At 35.7% G+C, this 21528-nt stretch overlaps 2 protein-coding genes across 3 annotated transcripts; both read left to right on the top strand.

The window, feature by feature from the left end:
- Positions 1-979: 979 nt before the first annotated feature.
- On the top strand, positions 980-11303 carry pkp2 (plakophilin 2). Its single transcript, XM_067427106.1, has 13 exons — positions 980-1396; positions 2150-2223; positions 2871-3493; positions 4016-4160; positions 5560-5767; positions 5944-6121; positions 6914-7031; positions 7308-7472; positions 7715-7891; positions 9528-9681; positions 9765-9957; positions 10061-10148; positions 10991-11303. Exons 1-13 carry the CDS (start codon positions 1210-1212, stop codon positions 11057-11059), a joined length of 2379 nt encoding a protein of 792 aa, XP_067283207.1. The 5' UTR covers positions 980-1209; the 3' UTR covers positions 11060-11303.
- Positions 11304-12120: 817 nt separating this feature from the next.
- Positions 12121-21377, top strand: tcp11l2 (t-complex 11, testis-specific-like 2). 2 transcript variants are annotated; one of them, XM_067427041.1, is made up of 10 exons: positions 12121-12281; positions 14599-14782; positions 15282-15414; positions 15576-15696; positions 15785-16008; positions 16653-16789; positions 18203-18390; positions 18473-18654; positions 18805-18977; positions 19903-21377. In XM_067427041.1, the coding sequence occupies exons 2-10, from the start codon at positions 14611-14613 to the stop codon at positions 20172-20174; spliced, it is 1602 nt and encodes a 533-aa protein (XP_067283142.1). In that variant the 5' UTR covers positions 12121-12281; positions 14599-14610; the 3' UTR covers positions 20175-21377. The 2 variants fall into 2 exon arrangements, with proteins under 2 accessions (XP_067283142.1, XP_067283143.1); XM_067427042.1 differs by having other exon boundaries at positions 12126-12281; positions 14602-14782.
- The last annotated feature ends 151 nt before the right edge of the window (positions 21378-21528 follow it).

The raw sequence follows: 21528 nt of genomic DNA, 5'->3' as shown, positions 1-21528 counted from the left end.
CTACCATGGAAATTCAATATAGAAAATAGATGATTGTTTTTTTTCTAATGTCGTAATAATAATGTAATAATGTGAAAAGTTTTTTCTGTTCAGTTTAATATTTATGTATAGCCTACAAATTAACTATACCCTATTAAACTATGTATACTGTGTTATCAATATATTTAGTAGCATAGTACAGAGGTTAAAGATTTTGCCTCTTAATCTGGATCCATTTTACTGTAGGGTGTAGGCCCTGTACACTCTTTGTTTACAGCATGCTGTTCAGACCAATGAAAATAGTATGGGAAGTGTCACTGTCCATATTGTAATTGATTTTAAATAGTTTAAATTATATCTATATTCTTTGAAGTGTATTGGGGTCCTTGGTATTTATACAAAGGTATTGCATGTGTTGTTACAATTGCCCCCGCATGTGGGGGCAGATGTAACATTTGACTTCTAATGTTTCAATCAATATTGTGACTCTAACATTGCTTGTAAAACAAAATGGTGAATGTTAACAAGTAGAACATAGATACAAGTTACCAGCATAACATTTTTATCCAAATATTTCAAAAGGTTTTTGAGCAATGACAACATGACCCAAATGTGTTACAATTGCCCCCGGTCTCCCCCCTATTCACCTGAAACTCTAAATATTGATACCACAAGAATAATAAGGTAATCTGACAAGAAGAACTTTATTTTTAAAGCTTGTATTACCTTATTTTAAATCATTTTAATTAATTTTGAGGCTCCCAATATATGGGCTCTGAGTGACCCCTAGTTGAGAACAACTGATCTGTCGCCAATTGTTGATATTGCACTCCTAAATCCCTGTTGCATATTGACAGAAATTGTTACCATGGTACAGTGTTTTACAAAACTTTCAAGTGTGACGTCTGCTGTGGGAGGGGCCATCGCATATGATGGGGGTCCGTCCGATTTGTTTTTGTTGTTGTTGTTTATTTAGGCTACATTGAATAGCGGTGACTACACACACTGACTTAACTGCCAACCAGTCCAGTCTGTCCGCAGAGGAAACCTTCACCAACCTCCACAAACGCAGGTGTTCAGCCAGTGAATATGCAGAAACACGATCTGTGTGAGTGAGGTGACGCATGTTTAAACCACACCCTGTACACAAAGAACAAGGGACAGCGCTTTTCTACACGCCCAACAGAGACTCAAACACCTGACGCTTAATACACAACTCCATCTGATCCGATGGCGGAGGAGGCAGACTTTATGCGGTCTGTGTTGCCCGCTCAGGCCGTTTTTCACTCGGAGGACTCTTCTTTAGCTTTACCGCAGGCGGATAAATTAACTCTCGCGGACACGCACCGGCTGAACAGACTACAGCAACAAGTGCAGCTCACTCTTTCTCGGAAAAGAAAGAAACCAAAACTGCCAGGTATGTGGAATGAAACCGCAGTGTATTAAACAAACTATGCGAATATAATCAGTGTTTAGGTTTGGAATAGGAATACAGGTGTGTAGGCTACATTTCATGTCTCCAGAAATAGCTACAGGATGTCATATGGTCTGCTTTCATCGGTCCTTTGTTCTCAACTGTCCTTTAATTTTTAATTACATTTCATTTGTGTTTAAAATAAGATACAAACGAATATTGATTTATTCTTTCAATTTTAATTAGATTTTATAGTTGCACTATATTTTGCGTGCACTTCAAATGTACTTACAGTGTAGACTTACCCACAAAAGTACTGTATCAAACTACAAACTAGGCTACTAGCTGGTAGTTAGTGTCATTACAACAATAAGTGCAAGTATGTTAATGCGAAACAGGACTGTAAAATAAAGTGATAACCTTTTATCGTACAAAAAGTGCTGTGGTGTACCGTGTTACTGTGGTATCTACGTGCCTTTGATGTGGTACCAAGTAATTATGTATTGTTTTCATATATCATAACATTTACATAGTAATTCTTCAAATATATTATAATATAATAACTATGCAAGAGAATAATGTCCAAATCTGGTAGCCTACCTTTTTGATAGTTGAGAAATGTGAACCCTACCTTAGTTTTGTCAGAACTCACTCATTCAAACCTATTTAGTAGGATTTGTGAGTGAGCATGAGGAATATGTTTTCCATTATATTGCATTGTATGTAATTCAGTTGTGTGTGGTTTGGGCGTTGCAGATTCATCACTGTTAGACAGTCTGTCCGGCTGTCATATTTCGAGTAGTTCATCTGTAGGAAATCTATACATGAAGGTAAAAACAATTTTCCTGTGGGATAAATGTATTCTGTAAGCAATAGTTCACTTAAAAATGTCATCATGTAGTCCATGCAGGGCTGTCAAGCTTTATTTTTTTTTAACTTTTTTTTTGTGCCCCAAATCACCTTAAAGGTATTAGGTCACCCAAAAAAAATTACCCCATGATTTACATAAGCGTAGCTGGCACGACATATGACGTCAGATGTAGCGTAAGTATTTCGCGAGAACTACACTTTCTTCATAAGTTGAATACAGAAGGCTTTTTACTTTATAAAAATTTAAACATGGATATTTTTCTTACACAAACCCCTCAATTCGCTTCAGAAGGCCTTTATTCAACACCTCTGGAACTGCCATTATAATGCTTGGAAGAACCATGACATTTTTTGTATTCATGATTGTATTCATTTGAAAGAAGAATGTCATACAGACCTGGCTTAAGGGTGAGTAAATCAAGGGGCAATTTAAATTTTTGGGTGAACTATCCCTTTTTAGGAGTATAAAAGTAGTTCATACAACTTGTGGACTCATCTAAAGCTGTATGATAGTTTTGTGTCCAATAATGTCCATGGCTTTTGGGTGAACTATTCCTTTTATATCTCTAAATTCACTTGAGATAATAACACACACTATACTTTGCAGCGGATGATCTCCAGCAGTCATGAAGCTACAAGGTCGTTGCGGATGTTTGATCAATCTCAGCGGTCAAGTGCCGAGCCACCTCGATTTCACAGAGGCTATGGAAGCTTTCGATACACCACCAAAAGAGCGGGTTTATGCTGGGGGTCCAATTCTCTGACTCTTCCTTCGGCTCCTACAGCCAACAATTTCCATATGAACAATCAGCCTCTACGTTACGCCCGCTCTGAGGTTCTGGGAAACCCGAGTTTGCACATTAGCGGCCTGTCGGCTGTCACTCAGCCCCACAGTAACTCTGTGTATGAGAACAATCACATAGATGATACAGATGACGTGTTTTTACCTAACACCCCATACAACGCTCCTGCAGAGAGGAACAGGATGGAGTTAGAGAAACACACCCTTCAGAGGACCCTCTGCAAGCCCAGCGAGGGGGGTTTCAGTGCTTACGAACAATCAGAGAACGTGTCCTGGCAGAGCCGCTTACGGAAGCCGAGCCTGGAGTTTGTTGCAGGAAGACGACCCTCCCAATCTTGCTCACTGATCAGCATGGAGGAGCAGTCAGGAAGTTTAGTGAGGATAGAAAAGATGGAGGTCAAGCAACATGCAATGACGATGTCAGCAAAGTAAGCCAGTAGTTGATACATTTTAGCTACTTAAAGACCCATTTTGTTTTTACAGTGTTATTGAGTATTGAGATGTATTTTTGTTATTTTAATATCACAGAGAGATTAATGTAGTTTCTTATTAGTAATTAACAATTAGTAATATAGAATAAGTTTATATTTTTAGTATTTTATAATAAATGATATACTTTTAGTATTTTAATTATATATATATATATATATATATATATATATATATATATATATATATATATATATATTTATAAAAATGCATTTAATATATATAAAATAGATTTTAAAATAAACTTACATTAAGGTAAATTAGTATATTATTCATTAAAAATATATGCTATATCTTTTTTTTTCTTTTTTTTAATGATAAATAGATTTATATTGTTAGTTTAATAGTAATTACCTTGAAACAAATGTTAGCTTATAAATTGGCTAAAACTTGCAAAAGCTGTCTGAACTATTTTAGATGGAATGAACACTGTATTTCTGTATTATGTCTGTGTGTTAAAGGAAAGGCAGACAAGGTGAACTAGGTACAGAGATCACACTAAAAAAGGCTGTAAATCTCCTGGAACAAGATAATATGGAAGCACAAATCACCGCAGCAAACTTCATACAGAACCAGTGCTTTAACAGTCCTGATGCCAAGAAAAAGGTAAGTGATACTTTACTCTAGAATGGCACATGGTGCTATGATTCACCCAAAAGATGATAATGATATATCGCGCTCAAAGTCTAGCCTCAACGGTTGCAATGATAACAAACTACTCGGAAAAAAACGAGTCATAATACTACATTGTGAGGTGGCACTTTAATTAAGAGGAGAATGGGTGTGGAAGAAAGTGAGAGGAAAGTATTTAGTGTGGTTTACAATGCTTAGAGACAGTAAGTTATTAAGATGACAGCAGTGTTTCATTGTCTTTGTAGAGTTATTTTTCTGCTGTTGATATTTCATAGTACCTGACCTTTATAGACTTTAAAACATTACGACAAACATCAAAAGGACGGTTCTTATTAAAAGGCTAGTGTAGTCTAGTGGCTTAAGATAAAAGCTAGGCAATTCATGAACTATCACTGTTGAATCCTTTAGGCCTCCAGGCCTAAAGGATCCTCCAGGGGCCTACATTCCATTTGAATCCAAGAATAGCCCATATTAAAAGTCTGAAATATATATTAATATAAAATATTTTAAATGCTACTTTTAAATTGGATTTTCTTTTCTCTTTTTAAAATGGAGTTTCATGTAATGAACTGTACTGTATGTAGCTTAACTATAATGTTAATCACAAAACTTCCTCCCCTATCCACGTACCTGCAATTTATTCTGACTTGTCATGTTGTGACATTACAACCGTTAGCACATACACACAGGACCACCCATGTTTATATAGCAACAGTAATTCAGTACTCAGCAACTTCACCTCTCCTGAAAGATAGTATGAACTGCACCTGCATGCAGAGGTTAACCAAACATTAAAGGTCAATTACATGCATTACCATTCAAACGTTTTTGCAATGATGCATTAAATTAATGTGACAGTAAAGACATTTATAATTTCACAAAAGCTTTCAATTTTAAAATACTACCCTGCAAAAAAATCCTGAAAAAACATCAAGGTTTCCACAAAAATATTAAGCAGCACAGTAGCACAGTAAAGTAGCAAAAACAAGCTGTTTAATTCTAAATGTCATGTATTGCTGGTTTGGTGCATTAACCTTGTGCATGAACCTTTAAGGGGACTTAAAGGGATAGTTCACACAAAAATGAAAATTCAGCCATCATTTATTCACCCTCAAGTTGTTCCAAACCTGATTGAAATCTCTTCTGCTGAACTCCAATGATTTGGGAATATAACCAAAAAAAATCTATGTCAACTACCAACATTCTTCTTTTTTTGTGTTCAGCAGCAGAAAGAAATTCATACATAAAACTTGAGGGTGAGTAAATAGCCGAATTTTCATTTTTGGGTGAAAAAATAAAATGCTACAAAAGTGTAAAATATGACCCATTTAAATTTTGAGGTTTCTTATTTTGTCATGTTCCATCTGCTCAGGTACTTTACCTTAAAGGCATCCCAAAGCTGCTGACGCTCATGCAGAATGAGAGCGAGGAGCTCCAGCGGGCTGCCGTCAGCGCACTCCGAAATATTGTTTTCGAAAACAATGAAAACAAAATGGAAGTCAAAGACTGTGAGGGGCTTCCAGCGATCCTTAGACTGCTCAAGAAGAACCGAGACATCGAGACCCGACGGCAGCTCACTGGTAAGGGAGCCATTCCACACATTTTAGCTTTGTACCATATATATATTTCATTTTGCAGCCAAACTTGACTTCACTTTAACTGATCTTGCTAAAACTTCAGATCTTGAGAACAACCAGATCTTGAAAGTGTGACATCTACCCTCCCGTTAATCTTGCAGATGTTATTCTCTCTCCAGGGCTGCTGTGGAATCTGTCTTCTCATGACCTTCTGAAAGAGCAGCTCGCTAGAGAAGCGGTCAAACCTCTCACAGACAGTGTGCTGGTGCCCTGCTCAGGCATTTCTGAAGGGGAAAACCCCAAGTTGGAGCTCCTCGCCGATCCTGAAATTTTCTACAATGCTACTGGCTGCCTTAGGTATTACCGGCTGAAATATAAGATACAAAAGGTTGAAAATTGAGCAGATTTATCTGTTCTTGATAGTGCTAGTACAGCCCGAGTTAAGTTCTGTATTATAAATGAACCAATTTTAAGTGTGTTTGGCACTGCCATTAAAAGGTGTGGAGTCAGTAATTTTTTATCCAGCAAGGATGCGTTAAATTGATTAAAAGCACAGTCAAGAAATAAATTATGTTCTTTTAACTTTCTATATATCAAAGAAGTTGGAAAAAAAATGTATTATGGTTCTACAAAAATATTATGCAGCACAACTTTTTTCGACATTGATTAAAAAAAAAGTTTCTTGTTCTCAAAATCAGTATATTAGAATGAAGGATCATGTGACACTGAAGAATGGAGTAATGGCAAAAAACAGCTTTGTCGTCACAGAAAAAACTGTAGAAAAGAAGTCTGACCCTTTCTTGTAAACTAGTTTAGATATTCTTATATTTACGGAAAGGCAAAAAAGTCTGGTGTGCTCAGGGAGTTGAATGAGATGTTAAAAGGTGCTCTTTGGGATCGGGAATTGAAATCAATGTAGAACAAAGGAGCAAATCCAAGGCACTTCATCAAACCATTAAAAAGCCTTTATTTATCTGGCTATTTCATTATGAAAAAATTAAAAGACATGGGGGGAGGAAGGCAACCCACGCAAGCGGCCCAAACAGCCTTCTTCTACATTCTTATATTTACTTCAGAACATTGCACTTTGCATTGCATTTTTCCATTAAAAAAGTGTTATTAAATAATAAATATAACTTTTTTGTATAGAAATTTGAGTTCAGCCGGTCCAGATGGACGTAAAGCCATGCGGGACTGTGAGGGTCTCATTGAGTCCATCATCTATTATATACGTGGTACCATTGCAGACTACAAAGCTGATGAAAAGGTACTCAGATTAAATCTTTATCAACAGCAACCCTGCAGCTTTCATTTATGTCTAATAATTAAAGGGGTCATATCACACGGAATAAAAATGTACTTGATCTTTGAAGATGAAAGAGCTCTATACTATGAAATCTTTTTAGTTCTTTCAGAACACATTTACTAAAATGTCTCATTCTAAACACTCACATTGTGACACAAATGAAGGCATCAGCATGTGACCGTCCTAATGTTATCCCGAATGATAATTCCAACATAATCACAAATTGTTCTTTTCCAGGCCACAGAAAACTGTGTGTGCATCCTGCACAACCTTTCTTATCGGTTTGATTGTGAGGTTCCTCGTGTGGATTCCCCGGTGATTGAACAGCCCAAACAGAACCACAATGCTGAAACTAGCAACCCCGGCTGTTTCATTCTCAACAGTCCCAAAATCTCTGAGGAGGTTAGTATTACAACTTAGATATCATTTTTTTATATATATATTTCGGTTGATTAATTAATAAATTACTTGATAATGCAATTAATTAGTATAAATGTCACTTGATTTTTTTTTTGTCTTGAGTAATCAAAATGTATACTGTATATTGAGTGTAAGACTGGCCAAAATACCCCTCCCTAATGCAAAGGTAGTGGTGTAGAAAAGCAAATTGACCTTAATATGTGGCATCATATGTTGTGGCACAGGATGCAGATATAGACTATCCCCTGCTCGAGGAGAAGGGCAGTCCTCATGGTGTGGAGTGGCTCTGGAGCGCCATCACCGTACGCATGTATCTCTCTCTCATTGCCGTCAGCAAAAACCAACACACAAAAGAGGCGTCCATTGGAGCGTTGCAGAACCTCACAGCTTGTTCTGGAGAGGTATGATCTGGAAATCAACTTCATTAAAACAACTATAATCAGCATTGACTACAAATACATTCAGGCTTAGAATTAAAGGGTTTTAAAGAGTTTGTTCACCCCCCCAAAACATTTAAATCTTTCATCAATTACTCACTTTCATGTCGCTTTCCAAGACTTTTGTACATTTTCACAAATGAAGATATTTTTTAATGAAATCTGAAAGAATTGCATTGAAATTATTTTGGTACCAGAGCAAAAACGTTTAAGTACTTTGTCCCATTTTGTCTTGTCCATTACTCATTTAAATGAGTTTCAGAATTTCATTTTTGTGTAAACACCCTTTAGGTGGATTCTGACTAACTTAAAGGGATAGGTCAACAAAAATGAAAATTCCGTCATCATTTACTCATCCTTTGTCTTAATTTATTTCTTCTGTTGAACAGAAAAGAAGATATTTTGAAGAATGTTGGTATCCAAACAGTTAATGGACCCCAGTGATTTTCATAGTATTGAAAAAATATACTATGGAAGGCAATGGGGCCCATTAATCATATTCTTCAAAATATCTTCTTTTGTATTTAGCAGAAGAAATAAATTAATACAGATGTGGAACAACTTGATAATGACACAATTTTCATTTTTGGGTGGACCATCTCTGAGTGCGTTCATGCACTCAGTAAATATAATTATGATAGGCCTCAGTGCTCAGTATGCTCAATGTAAAAACGTTCTACTAAACAGAAATCTTTGACACTCAAACAAACACAAACGTGTGCGTTTGAGTCTATCAGTGGGTATGGAGTACACCCAGTATTTTGTACTTTCGTTACTGCAAAAAAATATGTTACCGGTAAAATAAATTTTAAAACGTTCATAAAGAGATCATATAATAAATCCATAGGAATCGAGCGGTTTAATGAAAGTCTTCAGAAGAGACGCGATCACTTTTGATATGATCAAAAGATTTAATTAAGGCTTATATTAACATATAAACTTTGATTGGCAAACACGTCTGGTTATGCAGTTTTGGCGCAAATCGTCCTGGTTTGAATCCAACCTTTTTGCCGAATTCGCTCTACTCCCTTTTCCCATCGCATAAAAGATCGAAAAGACGTTTATTTTTAATAAAAAGAAGAAATTTAAAATAAAGCATCTAACATGATAATAAGTGTTTATCAGTTAGGGGTGGGTAAACAGACATAGGCTGATGAATTAGAGATGATATGTCTAGAGACTCCATGTCTCTCGCTTTTACAATCTCAATGAGCTTTTTGAAACATGAGAGTTTTTGGTGAATAGACTTTCAATGGAGGGACAGAAAACGCTCAGATTTCATTAAAAACATCCACACGGGCAGGCCAAGCTGCCTGTATTTTACTTCAAGAAGGTGAGATTACTAAATGTTTGCATCACACAGTGTCCATGAAGTAATAAAGTGTTTTTCTCGACATTTTGGGGCAAATAAATAAACATAAACTACATTATAACAGGTGTTCAAAGATCCGTTTAGTGCAGCTTCTTAACATTCTTAGCTGTGTTCCAAAGATGAGCAAAAGTCTTACAGGTTTGGAACGACATGAGAGTGAGTAATTGATGACAGAATGTTAATTTTTGGGTGAACTAACTTTTTCAAATGACTTTGTATCCCCATTAGATGTCCCAGGCCATCGCACACTTCATCGTGCACAAGGAGGGAGGCCTATCTCAGGTGAAGAAGCTACTTCAAGAAGGAGAGAAGGAAGAGATCAGAATATCTGTGTCACTGCTAAAAAACATCTCTCGCTACCGAGAACTGCATGCTGATATTGGTGAGCTGCAGTTGTATACCGATATATGCAAACACCACATGCCAGTTTTTTCATTGGAAAAAAGCGAATGAACATCTCTACAGTTAAACAGGTGCTGCCGGAGCTGGTTGCCATCCTGCCAAACTCTGACCGAAGCGTAGAGCAGCCAATAGACGTCACTGTGGCGATATGTCACACCCTCATCAATCTGAGCCATGTGTCTGTATCGAACACCACTGCCATCATAAACCAAGGAGCATTACCCAAGATCATCAGCATCAGCACCAAAGACAACGGGTACAGTTTCATTATCAGAGATGTAATAAAACACAATAAAAGTCCTGTATGTTAATTTATATGACTTACTTAATTTATGCATTTCATTTTCAACTAACTATAGGTTTGGACCTACACGGGCAGGTCAAGCAGCCTGTGTTTTACTGCATACCCTATGGAGACATTCAGAGCTGCATAGCAGTTTCAAGAAGGTGAGATTACTAAATGTTTACATCACACAGTGTCCATGAAGTAATAAAGTGTTATTCTTTACATTTTGGGGCAAATACATGAACTACAATATAACAGGCTGTCAAATATCCATTTAGGGCAGCTACTCAAAATATCAGTGTTTACAATGAAGAAATTAATGCATTTAACTTTGGGTTTGGGCTAAATTCCGAGCTCGGAGCCCTCGATCGCTTCGGACAGCACGTCAAATATGCTTATTGTTTTACTTTATTCAATCATTTGTAATTGTAAAAACAACTACCACAGGTAATCTGACATTATTATTTATTTATTTTTTTAAATGAAAGATACATTAATTATCACTATAGCCTCAATGTTGTACAGTGTATTTAGGCGGATTGCTGCAACAGCCATTCGGATTGTTTGGGATTTGGTCTTAGTGACTTGGGAGTCCTTTTGGCTACTCCTAGCGTTTCATTGATGATTGACTAAAATGGTTAGTAAAATGCTCTAAGAGCAAAAATTTAGGAGTCTTAAAATGTTGACTGACACACCCATTATTTTTAAGAGGTTCTCCTAAATTGGCAAGTTACTTGGCAAGCTACTTTTCGCCCTTAGATGTTTTGTGAATATGGCTCCAGATAATGTATACTATCATTTTATTACATTAGAATGAGCCATTTCTATATGTATATATAAATTCCCTTGAAAGTTTTCTGAGGCCCCTGGGCTCCTGGTTGATAACAACTTATCTATAAAGTGCTAAAAAAATGAATTCACATGTTAGTGTTTCAGATTTTGGTTTACATGTCATTATTACATATTCACTCTTTCTTGTCATCTGTTTTTTAATCTATGGCAGGCTGGTTACAGGAAAACCGACTTCATAAACAACAGGACAGTGAAGGCTGTGAATTCTTCTCGTGATTAATGGGATTCAGAAACGTATTGCAAAGGACAATTTAGGGCTTTTCACCTGTTTTCTTTGGGAAGATAAAAAACAGTGCTAATATATGGCTTTGGTGTTTGTATATGTGTTTTGTCTTAATTTAATACTTAATAGTTTATGATGTGTTTTGATAATAGTTATGTCTGTCGAATTTACACACTATTATTTTATTTATTTTTTACTAAATGTGCTGCCTTTGGTGTGTTTAAATAGCTATATTAAAAGCACTTTTATCAACAAAGCTAGTTTTTGTGTCTGTTTTTTTATTATATATTATTATTATTTTGCAATGGGTAGAAACTTCCTAGCCATGTGTTAACACTGTATAATATTTTAATATTTTCAAATAAACTACAATATTTTCTCCAGTCACTGAGGGGTTAATGTCTGTTTGTTTAGTTACCATGGTTCTGTTTGAGTACAGCTTGCTCTCAACGCTCTAGTAAACACGGTTTGTTGAATCATGCGCATTAATAAAAACCTGAATGGAATTGGGCATATTAATTGGGTGATTTCTGACATTTGAGAATCAGAATCAGGAAGTGATTGACTGCGTCTTTTGAATAATAACAATCATCATAGTGCTGAGTCTTTTGAAAAATAACAATCATAATCCTCGGTGGGAGGGATCAAGCGAAAAATCGAACTCGCTTTATGTTATCGACAGACTCGGAACAGAAACAAAACTCTCAGATAAAACTGACCCACGCATTCATCGACAATGAATTAATGAGGTTTTATGTTTTGATACTTTGTACAGTAGTTCGCTTTGAGCATTTTTAATGTACTTTTACGTCACATCCGTAAACAAAGAAGCTCATGCAAGCTGGACTGTACCATTATGTTACTAGGGGTGCGCATCACTTTAATACCTGCGACATTGTCGGAAAAAACGAAATTTTAATCAAATTAAAACTTTTCTTTCTCTTATTATTTTATTGAGTATCAATTTCTGCCGATTGTATGTGACTGGCTCTAATTAGCTTTAATCTTTTTTATCGAAGACAAATCATCGAAAACCCTATAGCTGCGTAGTATAGATTCTCCTTATTTCACAACACAGTACAAGCCAAGTCGTATTTTAAAGAGCCCTTTAAAGTCCTAGTGTAGTAGAGGAGTATCAATATATTTGATCTACAAATCGAGAAAAGCTTGGTTGTCCACTGTTGTTTGCCAAGTCTCCACTCTCGGGGACTTGACTCAGGTAATTGTTGCATAGTTTTATCCGTCTAGAGTTTATATAAGTGATAATTATTGATAATACGTTCAAAGAGCTGGACAATAGTTATGTTTACATCATTAACTCAAATGAATTTCTATGCGTTTATAATCAAGCATTGTTGGAAAATTAAAGTGGAACACATAGTCTACGTAGTTGCGTTGTTCGCTTTATTAAATGGCCGCACTCTATATCTTATTTATTTAATCATATTTATTTCACATACAACCCATAAAGTTGCTGTTTGCTAACTCCACGGTGCTCATCTTTAAACGGACTGGGGTTTGCGTGATCTGGAAAGTCTCGTTCGGCTGCTTGTCTGCTTTTGACAGTCTGCTTGTGTTTTGTCCTTGTTTGTGTGCTGAAGATAAGGTCACGTGTGCATCGCAGCTGAACGCAGTGTCTCTCGCGCAGTTGCAGTGCCTCCTTTTAGGGCCCAAAGCTGCACGACCCCAATGCCAGTGGTGCTGATATCAGTGCCTCCCGATTTAAACCTGACTGAGCATGACTTTCTGATTTTATCATGCGAACTGTAAAGAGGAGGTCGCAGTGTTTTGCACCTATGCTTTAAATAGATGCTCTCGAGTAACAAAAATGGAAGGGCTTGAGCCTTGAACATGTTATGTCATTAGGGTTTCTATTGTAACCAGGCGCTAGACACTGGTAAAAGTTTTTTTTTTTTGTTAATGTGTTAAATGCTATAGACTTAGGACAGTTCAGAAGCAAGTTGAGGCGCACATACAGGTCATGTGCACCCTAGTTTGCATGGTGAAGTCAACACTATGGTTTTAACAATATAATTAAACGAAATAAACATAATGTGAGCATTTCAGCACAGAGAAAAAATATGTCAAAATTGTACCATTAGAGGTACAACAGCTTGTCACTGGAGCAGTACCCTTAAAAGGACATATTTGTACCTTTTTAACACATAAAGGTTAATAGTATAGTACCTTGAGGTACATATTGGTACTAATATGCACCTTTTAGGAGTAAAAAGGGTACAACGATGTCCTTTTAAGGGTACTGAGCTGTTGTACCTCTAAAGATACACCTTTTTTGTGCATGGTGAATTTATTATTAAGGGACAAAAGTATTTTAAAGGGACAGTTAACCCCAAAATTATAATTTATTCAGTGAGCAGCATAATCTATTTTTGTTTCATTTTTTAAATTATCTATTATTTTTTTATTTTAATTTTACAGTTTTAGTCATTTTTCTTTGTACTTTTGTCATAATTAATTTTACTACCGGTATTTATATTTGTAGTTTTCACTTTTATTTGTATTGTGGGTTTTAGTACTTCACCTTATGTTCAACTTAAACATTTTAAAAATTTTGTTTAGTTTTCGGTGATCTAATATGCATATTTGTTTATTAAATTGTTTCAGTTAACAATAACAAATTTATAACCGTCATGTTGTTCCAAACTGGAATGACTTTTTACTTCAGTTGAACACAAAAGTAGTCTTTAGCACTTAGCACTTCCCCATATGATGAAAGTAAATGGTGACTGAGATTATCTTCCACAGAATAGATTAAGTCATACAGGTTTGGAACAAAACGTGGGTGAGGAAACGAAGAAATAATTTACATTTTTTGTACAAACTCTTCCTTTAACTCTCAAAATATGCAAGTTTTGCTTCTTTACAGGAAGTTTTGCTGCTTTACAGTAGCACATTGAGAAAAAGGTTTGTACTTTTGTTGTAATCCAAATTAGCAATAGATAAACTTGTAATTACGAGGTAGTTAAATAAACAGAACATAATGGGAGGGATTAGTCACTAGCTTGGTTTCTGAATGCATTTTTATTAATTAATGAAGGCCATTGTTTATTTCATATCTTTTCCTGATGCTGACTCAACATTTACTAAAGCTGAAAAAGATTAAAAGATTAGCAGTTACTCAGTTACATCAGGGAACAGGTGTGTAGTGGAGCCTATAAAGGCATAGGAGTGTAACGAGAGAGGTTTGCTTTTAGAGATCAAACTGCTATCAGGCGTTATCTGTTACCCAAGAGACGGCACCGGTCAACGTCGGAATCACATTTAAAATACAATGTCCCTTTGTGGCCCACATGAATATCACTGAGCCCTACTGTTGCCTGTTTTTCTACCCTTTTCAAGTCACTTTTCTTTGTCATGTCAACAAAGCTTTATATCCTTGTGGAATATTCCAGCACTGAAAGTGTGCCAGCTCTAACGTTTCAAAGCAACAGCTTTAAGTTTGAACACCCTTCATTTAGCCACAAGATTCAGTTCAATGTGAATGTATCCTCAATACCTTATTCATTAATTTGCAGCAGCCACTCACAATGCCACTGAATGATGAACGTCCCACTTCCACATCTACGGTGGCCAGTGAGGAGCAGAACAGTGACACGGAGTCATCGGAAAGGTGCGACAGTCTGACCTCGTCTAGCGATGTGGACTTTTCTCGCCAGAGCTTCACCAGCGATTCTTCCAGCAAACACAACTCTCCTTCCTGTAGGTGTCCCACTAAAATGCAAATGCATATGCAAATAAATCAGAGACTTATTTGTGTAGATTTATTTTACACAAGAGTAAATGTATTTTCACATTCATTCTATAGGCTATTCATTTTAGTATTATTTATAAACTAATAGAGTACAGTATTTATTAATATTTTGAATTGGCTTTTATTTATTTTTATTTAAATTGTAGTTTTTTTGGTGTCATTTTGTGACTTTTTTTTGTTTCTTTTTTCAATTTTTCAATTTAGCCTAATTTTTATTTTTATTTCAATTTAACAGTTTAACAGTACTTTAACTTCTTTCATTGCAGTTAGTTGGCAAGACAACATTTCTAATTTTCTAATATTTGTTTTTTATTTAGTTTTAGTTTGATTTCAATGACCAAAAACTATTTAATTTTTTTAGTTTTAGTTAACAATATCAATATCATCATGTATAATGTATAGAAGAGTCAAATGGTCTTTTAACCTGTATTGCCACTGTGTCTTCAGGCAGCCCACCAAAAACCGTAACTCTTGACGAGGTCATGGCCTCGGCCCGGGACCTTTCTAATCTAAGCCTGGCCCATGAGATCGTAGTCAACCGAAACTTCCACCTAGAGCCTCCAAATCTACCTCAAAACAGGTACTAAACTAATTTATAATCTCCAGACTGTTTGGCATAGACATGAGATAAGGGTGATTATCAAGAGAATGTACTCACAAATATACAATTTAAAGATTTAGGAAGTTAATATATTTATGCAGTTTACTCAATCAAATCTTAAACCTTTGTTTGGCCTCAAGCCTGGAGAAGCGAGTTAAGGATATGGTGCACAAGGCCTTCTGGGACTGTCTTGAATCCGAGCTGAACGATGACCCCCCTGAATATGCTCACGCCATCAAACTTCTGGAAGAGATCAGAGATGTAGGTTACACATTTACTCTGCACAATGATAGAAAACAGTCTGATGGTAAATAATCCATTGATCACTTCTTTTTTTCTATCATCAAAGACCTTGCTATCCTTCCTTAACCCTGGGGCCAACCGCCTGCGTACTCAGATTATGGAGGTTCTAGACATGGACCTGATCCGCCAACAGGCTGACAACAATGCAGTTGATATCCAGGGCCTTGTGTCTTACATCATCAATACTATGGGCAAGTTCTGTGCGCCGGTCCGAGACAATGAAATCAAGAAGCTCAAGGAGAACTCAAGCGACGTTGTGACGCTGTTCAAGTATGTTTGAGGTGTCTTTTTGTATGTCTTTGCAGAACTAGGCACTTTAGAGCCCACTGGTGTAATAACATGACAAATAATGCATCCTATTCACTAACCATGCATACGCACCGATTATTGTGTACATTTTTATGAACACATCATGATTCACCAATTAAAACAGGAACAACAAACATGCATACACAAAAATCACATACTGTAGATGGCCTATTTAAGATTACGTTTTATACATATAAACTTCATATAAAATATATTTAATTAAACATATAAAAGTGACTTATAGCTGAGAGTGACTGAAAAAAAGCTGTAAAGGAAAGGTTCTCCCTTATATGGCCATGGTTTGGGCGTGTTTTATCCAAATTACGAAATTCAGATGCTTTTTTAGAATATTCCAAAGGTATTAGAACGAGGTTAAGAACAAATTCATGCACATAAGCACGTGCTCTGAATTTGTCGTGATAAGTTGTCCTTTGCATACAAATGCAAATAATCTACGCAATTATTAGTGAATGAGATCCAGTAACTGAGGGTGATGTGAGACACACATCATTAATGTAGTTCTCTTCACTTACAGTCATATTTGATGCAAACATTCGCCGGAGGTAAAACAATTGAGATTTAAATGGTAACTTGTGTTGTAAAAGGGAGATCTTCCGGGTGCTGGACCTGATGAAAATGGACATGGTGAATTTTACCATCCAGAGCCTCAGGCCAGAGCTTCAGAAGCAGTCGGTAGAGTATGAGCGAGCCAAATTCCAGAGCATTCTGGAAAGAACCCCCAGTAAGTCAACAAACAAAATCAAGATGAAAATGATTTGAATAGAATATGTTCACGCAAAGAAAAAAATTCTGTCATAATTTACTCACCTCATCTTTCTAGACCTGTTTGATTTGTTTTTTTATTGATTTTTTCTGTGAAGCATAACAGATGTTTTGACTGTTTTTGTCCATACGCTGTAAAATAAATAAAATTAAAAAAAAAAGTATTAAAAAATACAGTAAAAATGTAAACATTTACAGAACAACTGTTTTAAATTTTAAAAACTGTAACCATATACCAAGGAAATCACTGTAAAACAGGTATATCCAAAAGCATTTTTCTGCTGAAATATGTTTTGTACTTTTAACATCCACCATAATAACACAAACTGAGTTCAATACTAATATGTACACGGCACACAGTCTCTTTCACACAAATACAAAACACTATCATGGTAACATACAGTCAAACCAAAATGTATTCAGACGCCTTCAACATTTTCTCACATTATCACGGTTTATTCGATATAGTTTAGAAAATGGTAATAAATATGAAAATAACTCACAGTTGAGCTCTGTCAGAATAAATTCCTCTTGATAATGTCAGATTAACTTTTAATATAAAGGTATATAATGGATTATAATCATCCAATCAGCTGTCAGCTGTTAAATTTATATACACAATTATAATACCAATTGAGGTCAACCAATTACCAAGCAATTCTTCATTTTGTTCAGTCTGTGGTATAAAAGGTCACATTAGCAAGTAAAGAAAAAGCACTTAAGCAAAACATGGTCAGATCAAAGAGTCTGAAGAATTTTGGTCCCAAATTTTTATGCATTTTACTGATAGTCCACTGTATGAAGATTTTTATATTTAATAATGTGTCACAGTTTAATTTGACTGTATATGACACTGAAATAATGCAATAAACAATCATTTAACAACATAAGATGGAACATAAAATCCTAATGTACATAACTGACAAGAAAAAAACAAAGAAGCAGCATAATTATTCAAATTAAAAACCATCAAATGTAAAGCGTCATATGCAGGGAATTGTGGGAATGTCAGTTTTTCACTGTAAACTAGAAGTTGATTTGTTCTTTTAACTTCCAAAAATGGTACATTTGGCAATATTTTACTGCAACATTACTTTTCTTCATACATACTTACTGTATTACTGAACTTAATGTTAGTCATTTTTACAGTTAAAATTACAATCTTTTTTTATAGTGTAGGTTACAAAGACAGTCAAAGGAGTCCAAAACAACATTTTTTAAAATATCTTCGTTTTGTGTTCCATAAAGTCATACGTATTTGCAACGAGATGAATAAATAATGACAGAATTTTCATTGAAATGGATAGTTCACACAAAAGTGTCTGGACCCTTTGTTGACTCTTAACCCTGGACATCATTTAAACTCACCCAGATGCTTTGGACCACACAACTGAGTGGATCAGATCTTCAATAGAGGAGGCCACTCAAGTCTTGCCACCAGCAGAGAAGAGCAGCGATTCGGGGCAGAGCACCAAACCATTACCAGGGCCCACACTGGTGCTAAATACAGCCTACATAAGTCTGCTCACCTGGGACCAGAGCAAGGGCCCTCTGCCTGAGGTTGGAGCACAGACATGCATACAGCATAATGTATCTTCAAGAGCATTTTTATGATCTAACAATCTGTATCTTGCGCTTGCAGACTATGATTACGGATGAATTGAGGTTGCAGGAGATGCAGCGCTCTCTTCAGCTCTATCAAAAAGTCGCGTCTGTTCTGCTGATAGTCTACAGCTCAATAGGAGGGGCCGTGTCAGGCCTGCCCGCTCTTGTCGAGCGACTTAAGAAGATGACAGCAGTGCTGCTGGAGGGCATGCATAGCACGTACGTCCGATCTGTGTCCTTCCCAAAAACTGTGCACAGGCCAACACATGCACAATTACTACACACATACTTCTATATAAATGTAATGCAAAGGTGTCCATTTAAAAGATCTTCTCTGTTGACTTTGTTTTCTATCCATTTGGCTTACAGCGACTTTAACCTTAATGAAGCTCTTAGTAACGTCAGCGCTCAGATCTGCTGTGAGGTCAACAAGTCTTTGGCTGAAAGAAACTTCCCAGCTCTCCCGGCTGAACTGCAGGCAACTCTAAAGGGCCAAATCTCTGACCTCACTCAGGAAAACAACCCAATACGCACTCTTGTTGGTAAGGAAAACACATTTCAAAGGAATATTTGAGTTCAGCTTTCTTACTCTGGACTTTTGTCTTGTTTTCCAGTACAAATATCGAAACATTCTTAAAATCAAGATACATTTGAGAAGTATAAGGGCTTTTGGTCTTGTTTTTGCTTAAAACAAGAAAGCCTGCTAGTGGGATGAGAAACATTAACATGTTTCCCCTTTAAATGAAGCTTTGTTTTTGTTTTTTTATCCCACTGGAGGATATTTTTGTATTGTTTTATGCACTAAGTCACTCAAATATCTTGATTTTTAAGAAAGTTTAGAAGTTTATACTGGAAATCAAGATGAAATACTGAATCATTTTTTTGCAGTGTAATGTTAATTACTTCAACAACAAAAAAAAATCTTCTCTTGTTTCTTTTTCTTTCTTTTTTTAAAGCAAAGCAAAATCAAGGTTATGTGAGGCACTTACAATGGAGGTGAATGGGCCACGTTTAGGAAGAGGATTTAAAAGCAGAATTGTGAAGCTTATAATGCATAATTTTAATAGTGGTTTTAGGCACATTTTTGTCATGGAAGCGAAGTTGTAAAATTGCAATTATCATGTTTTTTTTGGGGGGGGGGGGGGGGGTGTAACCCTAAAAGCATGGTAACATGCATATTGTTGGCGTTTTGTGTTCATGTATATTGTTGAAAAAAATGTGATATTTTAATGTTTATAGACTAGCCACATTCACTTCCATTGTAAGTGCTTCTCTTTAACAGATTTTTTTTTTTTTTTTTTTTTACTTTTTATGCTTTTCTTTCTTTCACGAAAATGGAAATTATGTAAAATGTTGTGGTAGTCAACATTATGCCACAAAGGCCATTGATTGAACTCAGCTTGTACAAAACTAAGAATATTGCCTTAAATCTGGTATCATTTTAAATGTGCCTATTCTGTCCCACAGAGGGAAGGGTACAGCAGTACTTCAAGGTGGTCCTTTCCTCTACCAACTCTCACAGGACGCCCCCTCCCGTACCGCCAGGCTTGGGTTTGATCCAGATGGAGCTCATGGGACTGGGGGTCAGTTTTGTCAACCTTGTCAATTTCAACAAAAAGGTTTATGGTCCTTTCTATGTGAGCATCCTGAAGAATCTACTTTTTATTGACACGCAAGCACCAACTCTGCAAAATGGGATCACACAGGGGCTACCCAGCAGCTCACTGGGGTCCAAATAGACAAGAACGCTTCATCTGTTCCACGTTATCATACCCAGACATTTCACCAATTTTTTTCCAAGTGAGCTATTTTAAGATTTATGATTATAGCGATTCTAAGACGACTGAAGAACAACGAATGTGGTATGGTGCTTAAAATGGAAAAAGTATGGATTTTTGTTGTTTATTATGCTACAAACTATGTTCTTTGCCAAGTAATATTTTTAGCATCTCTCTAACTGTAGTTTTTAACTTGACAGTGTTACTGCAACAGACATTCAGTCGTTACGTACTATTGAGGTGCAAGGCAGAAACTTTTCTATGCGTAAAAAAAAAAAGAAGCAATATATATATATATATATATATATATATGTATACAGCTGTTAAAGACATAGCCAAAAGAGGCTAATATATTTACATAGATCATTTACAGACATTTGAAAATATGCATTTGTTATATCCATTTAGAGATACCGGTTGTATAACATGCCCAAATTTTAAGATTATTTAAAATATGTTTATTGGAGCATATTAAAATCCATCAGTGACAAAGTGAAATTATAGTTTGTGTTTTTTGAAAGTATTGTATTACAATTGTTAACTTTATTTATACTTGAGAAAAAAGATTTCTGCGTAATTTGAAGTGGAAGAAACTTGAAAGGGAGAATCCAGAACACTGATAAAAATGTTTTGAACAATAGTTAAATTAAATTGATTTTTGGTCCTGATAGTGTAATTTTTGTTTTGTTTTTGTTTTTTAATACGATTATGACTGCATGATAATTTGTTTTCCTTTTTTTTCCTTTCAAAATCAACATTTGGGTTAGTTTTATATGCCGTTTGTATGTTATTGTGCTTTGGTTACAGGCATGTTTATTTTATTAATGTTGTTTTTAAAAATTAAGGGGATTGTCTTGTATATGCTTGTGCTTATATAATCAAATTGTGTTGAATGTTTTATGTTAACTATTATTACCAAACTGCATAGATCAAGAACCTTGTCTTGCTATGATTATTTTTGTGTGACAAGTGAACGAATGGGATCTTTGTGTGGAAAGCCATTTTCGTATAAGCATGACAGACCTTCAGTTTAACAATTTTGCAATATGTATTGTTGCTTGTTTTGTTTTTTGTTTTTCAGATGTAAGAACCCTTATAAGAACAACACAATATATGTAGTGTGACAAGCACTAAAAAAATAATAAAAGAAAGTCTGAAAACTAATTCATATTTATTTTAAACATTTGTGTCTGGCATTCACCTGACATAGTCTTTGATGTTCTATTGTATGAAATAAAAATGGATTATATGTTATTACTGATTATTTGTTAAAAATGAAAATGTTATGGATATAGATGGGGGGAAATAAATATAA

The sequence above is a fragment of the Pseudorasbora parva genome, chromosome 20, assembly GCF_024679245.1.
Source record: "Pseudorasbora parva isolate DD20220531a chromosome 20, ASM2467924v1, whole genome shotgun sequence".
Lineage (NCBI taxonomy): Eukaryota > Metazoa > Chordata > Actinopteri > Cypriniformes > Gobionidae > Pseudorasbora > Pseudorasbora parva.
The sequence above is the reverse complement of the archived record's forward strand: the minus strand, read 5'-3'. Positions and strand labels throughout refer to the sequence as shown.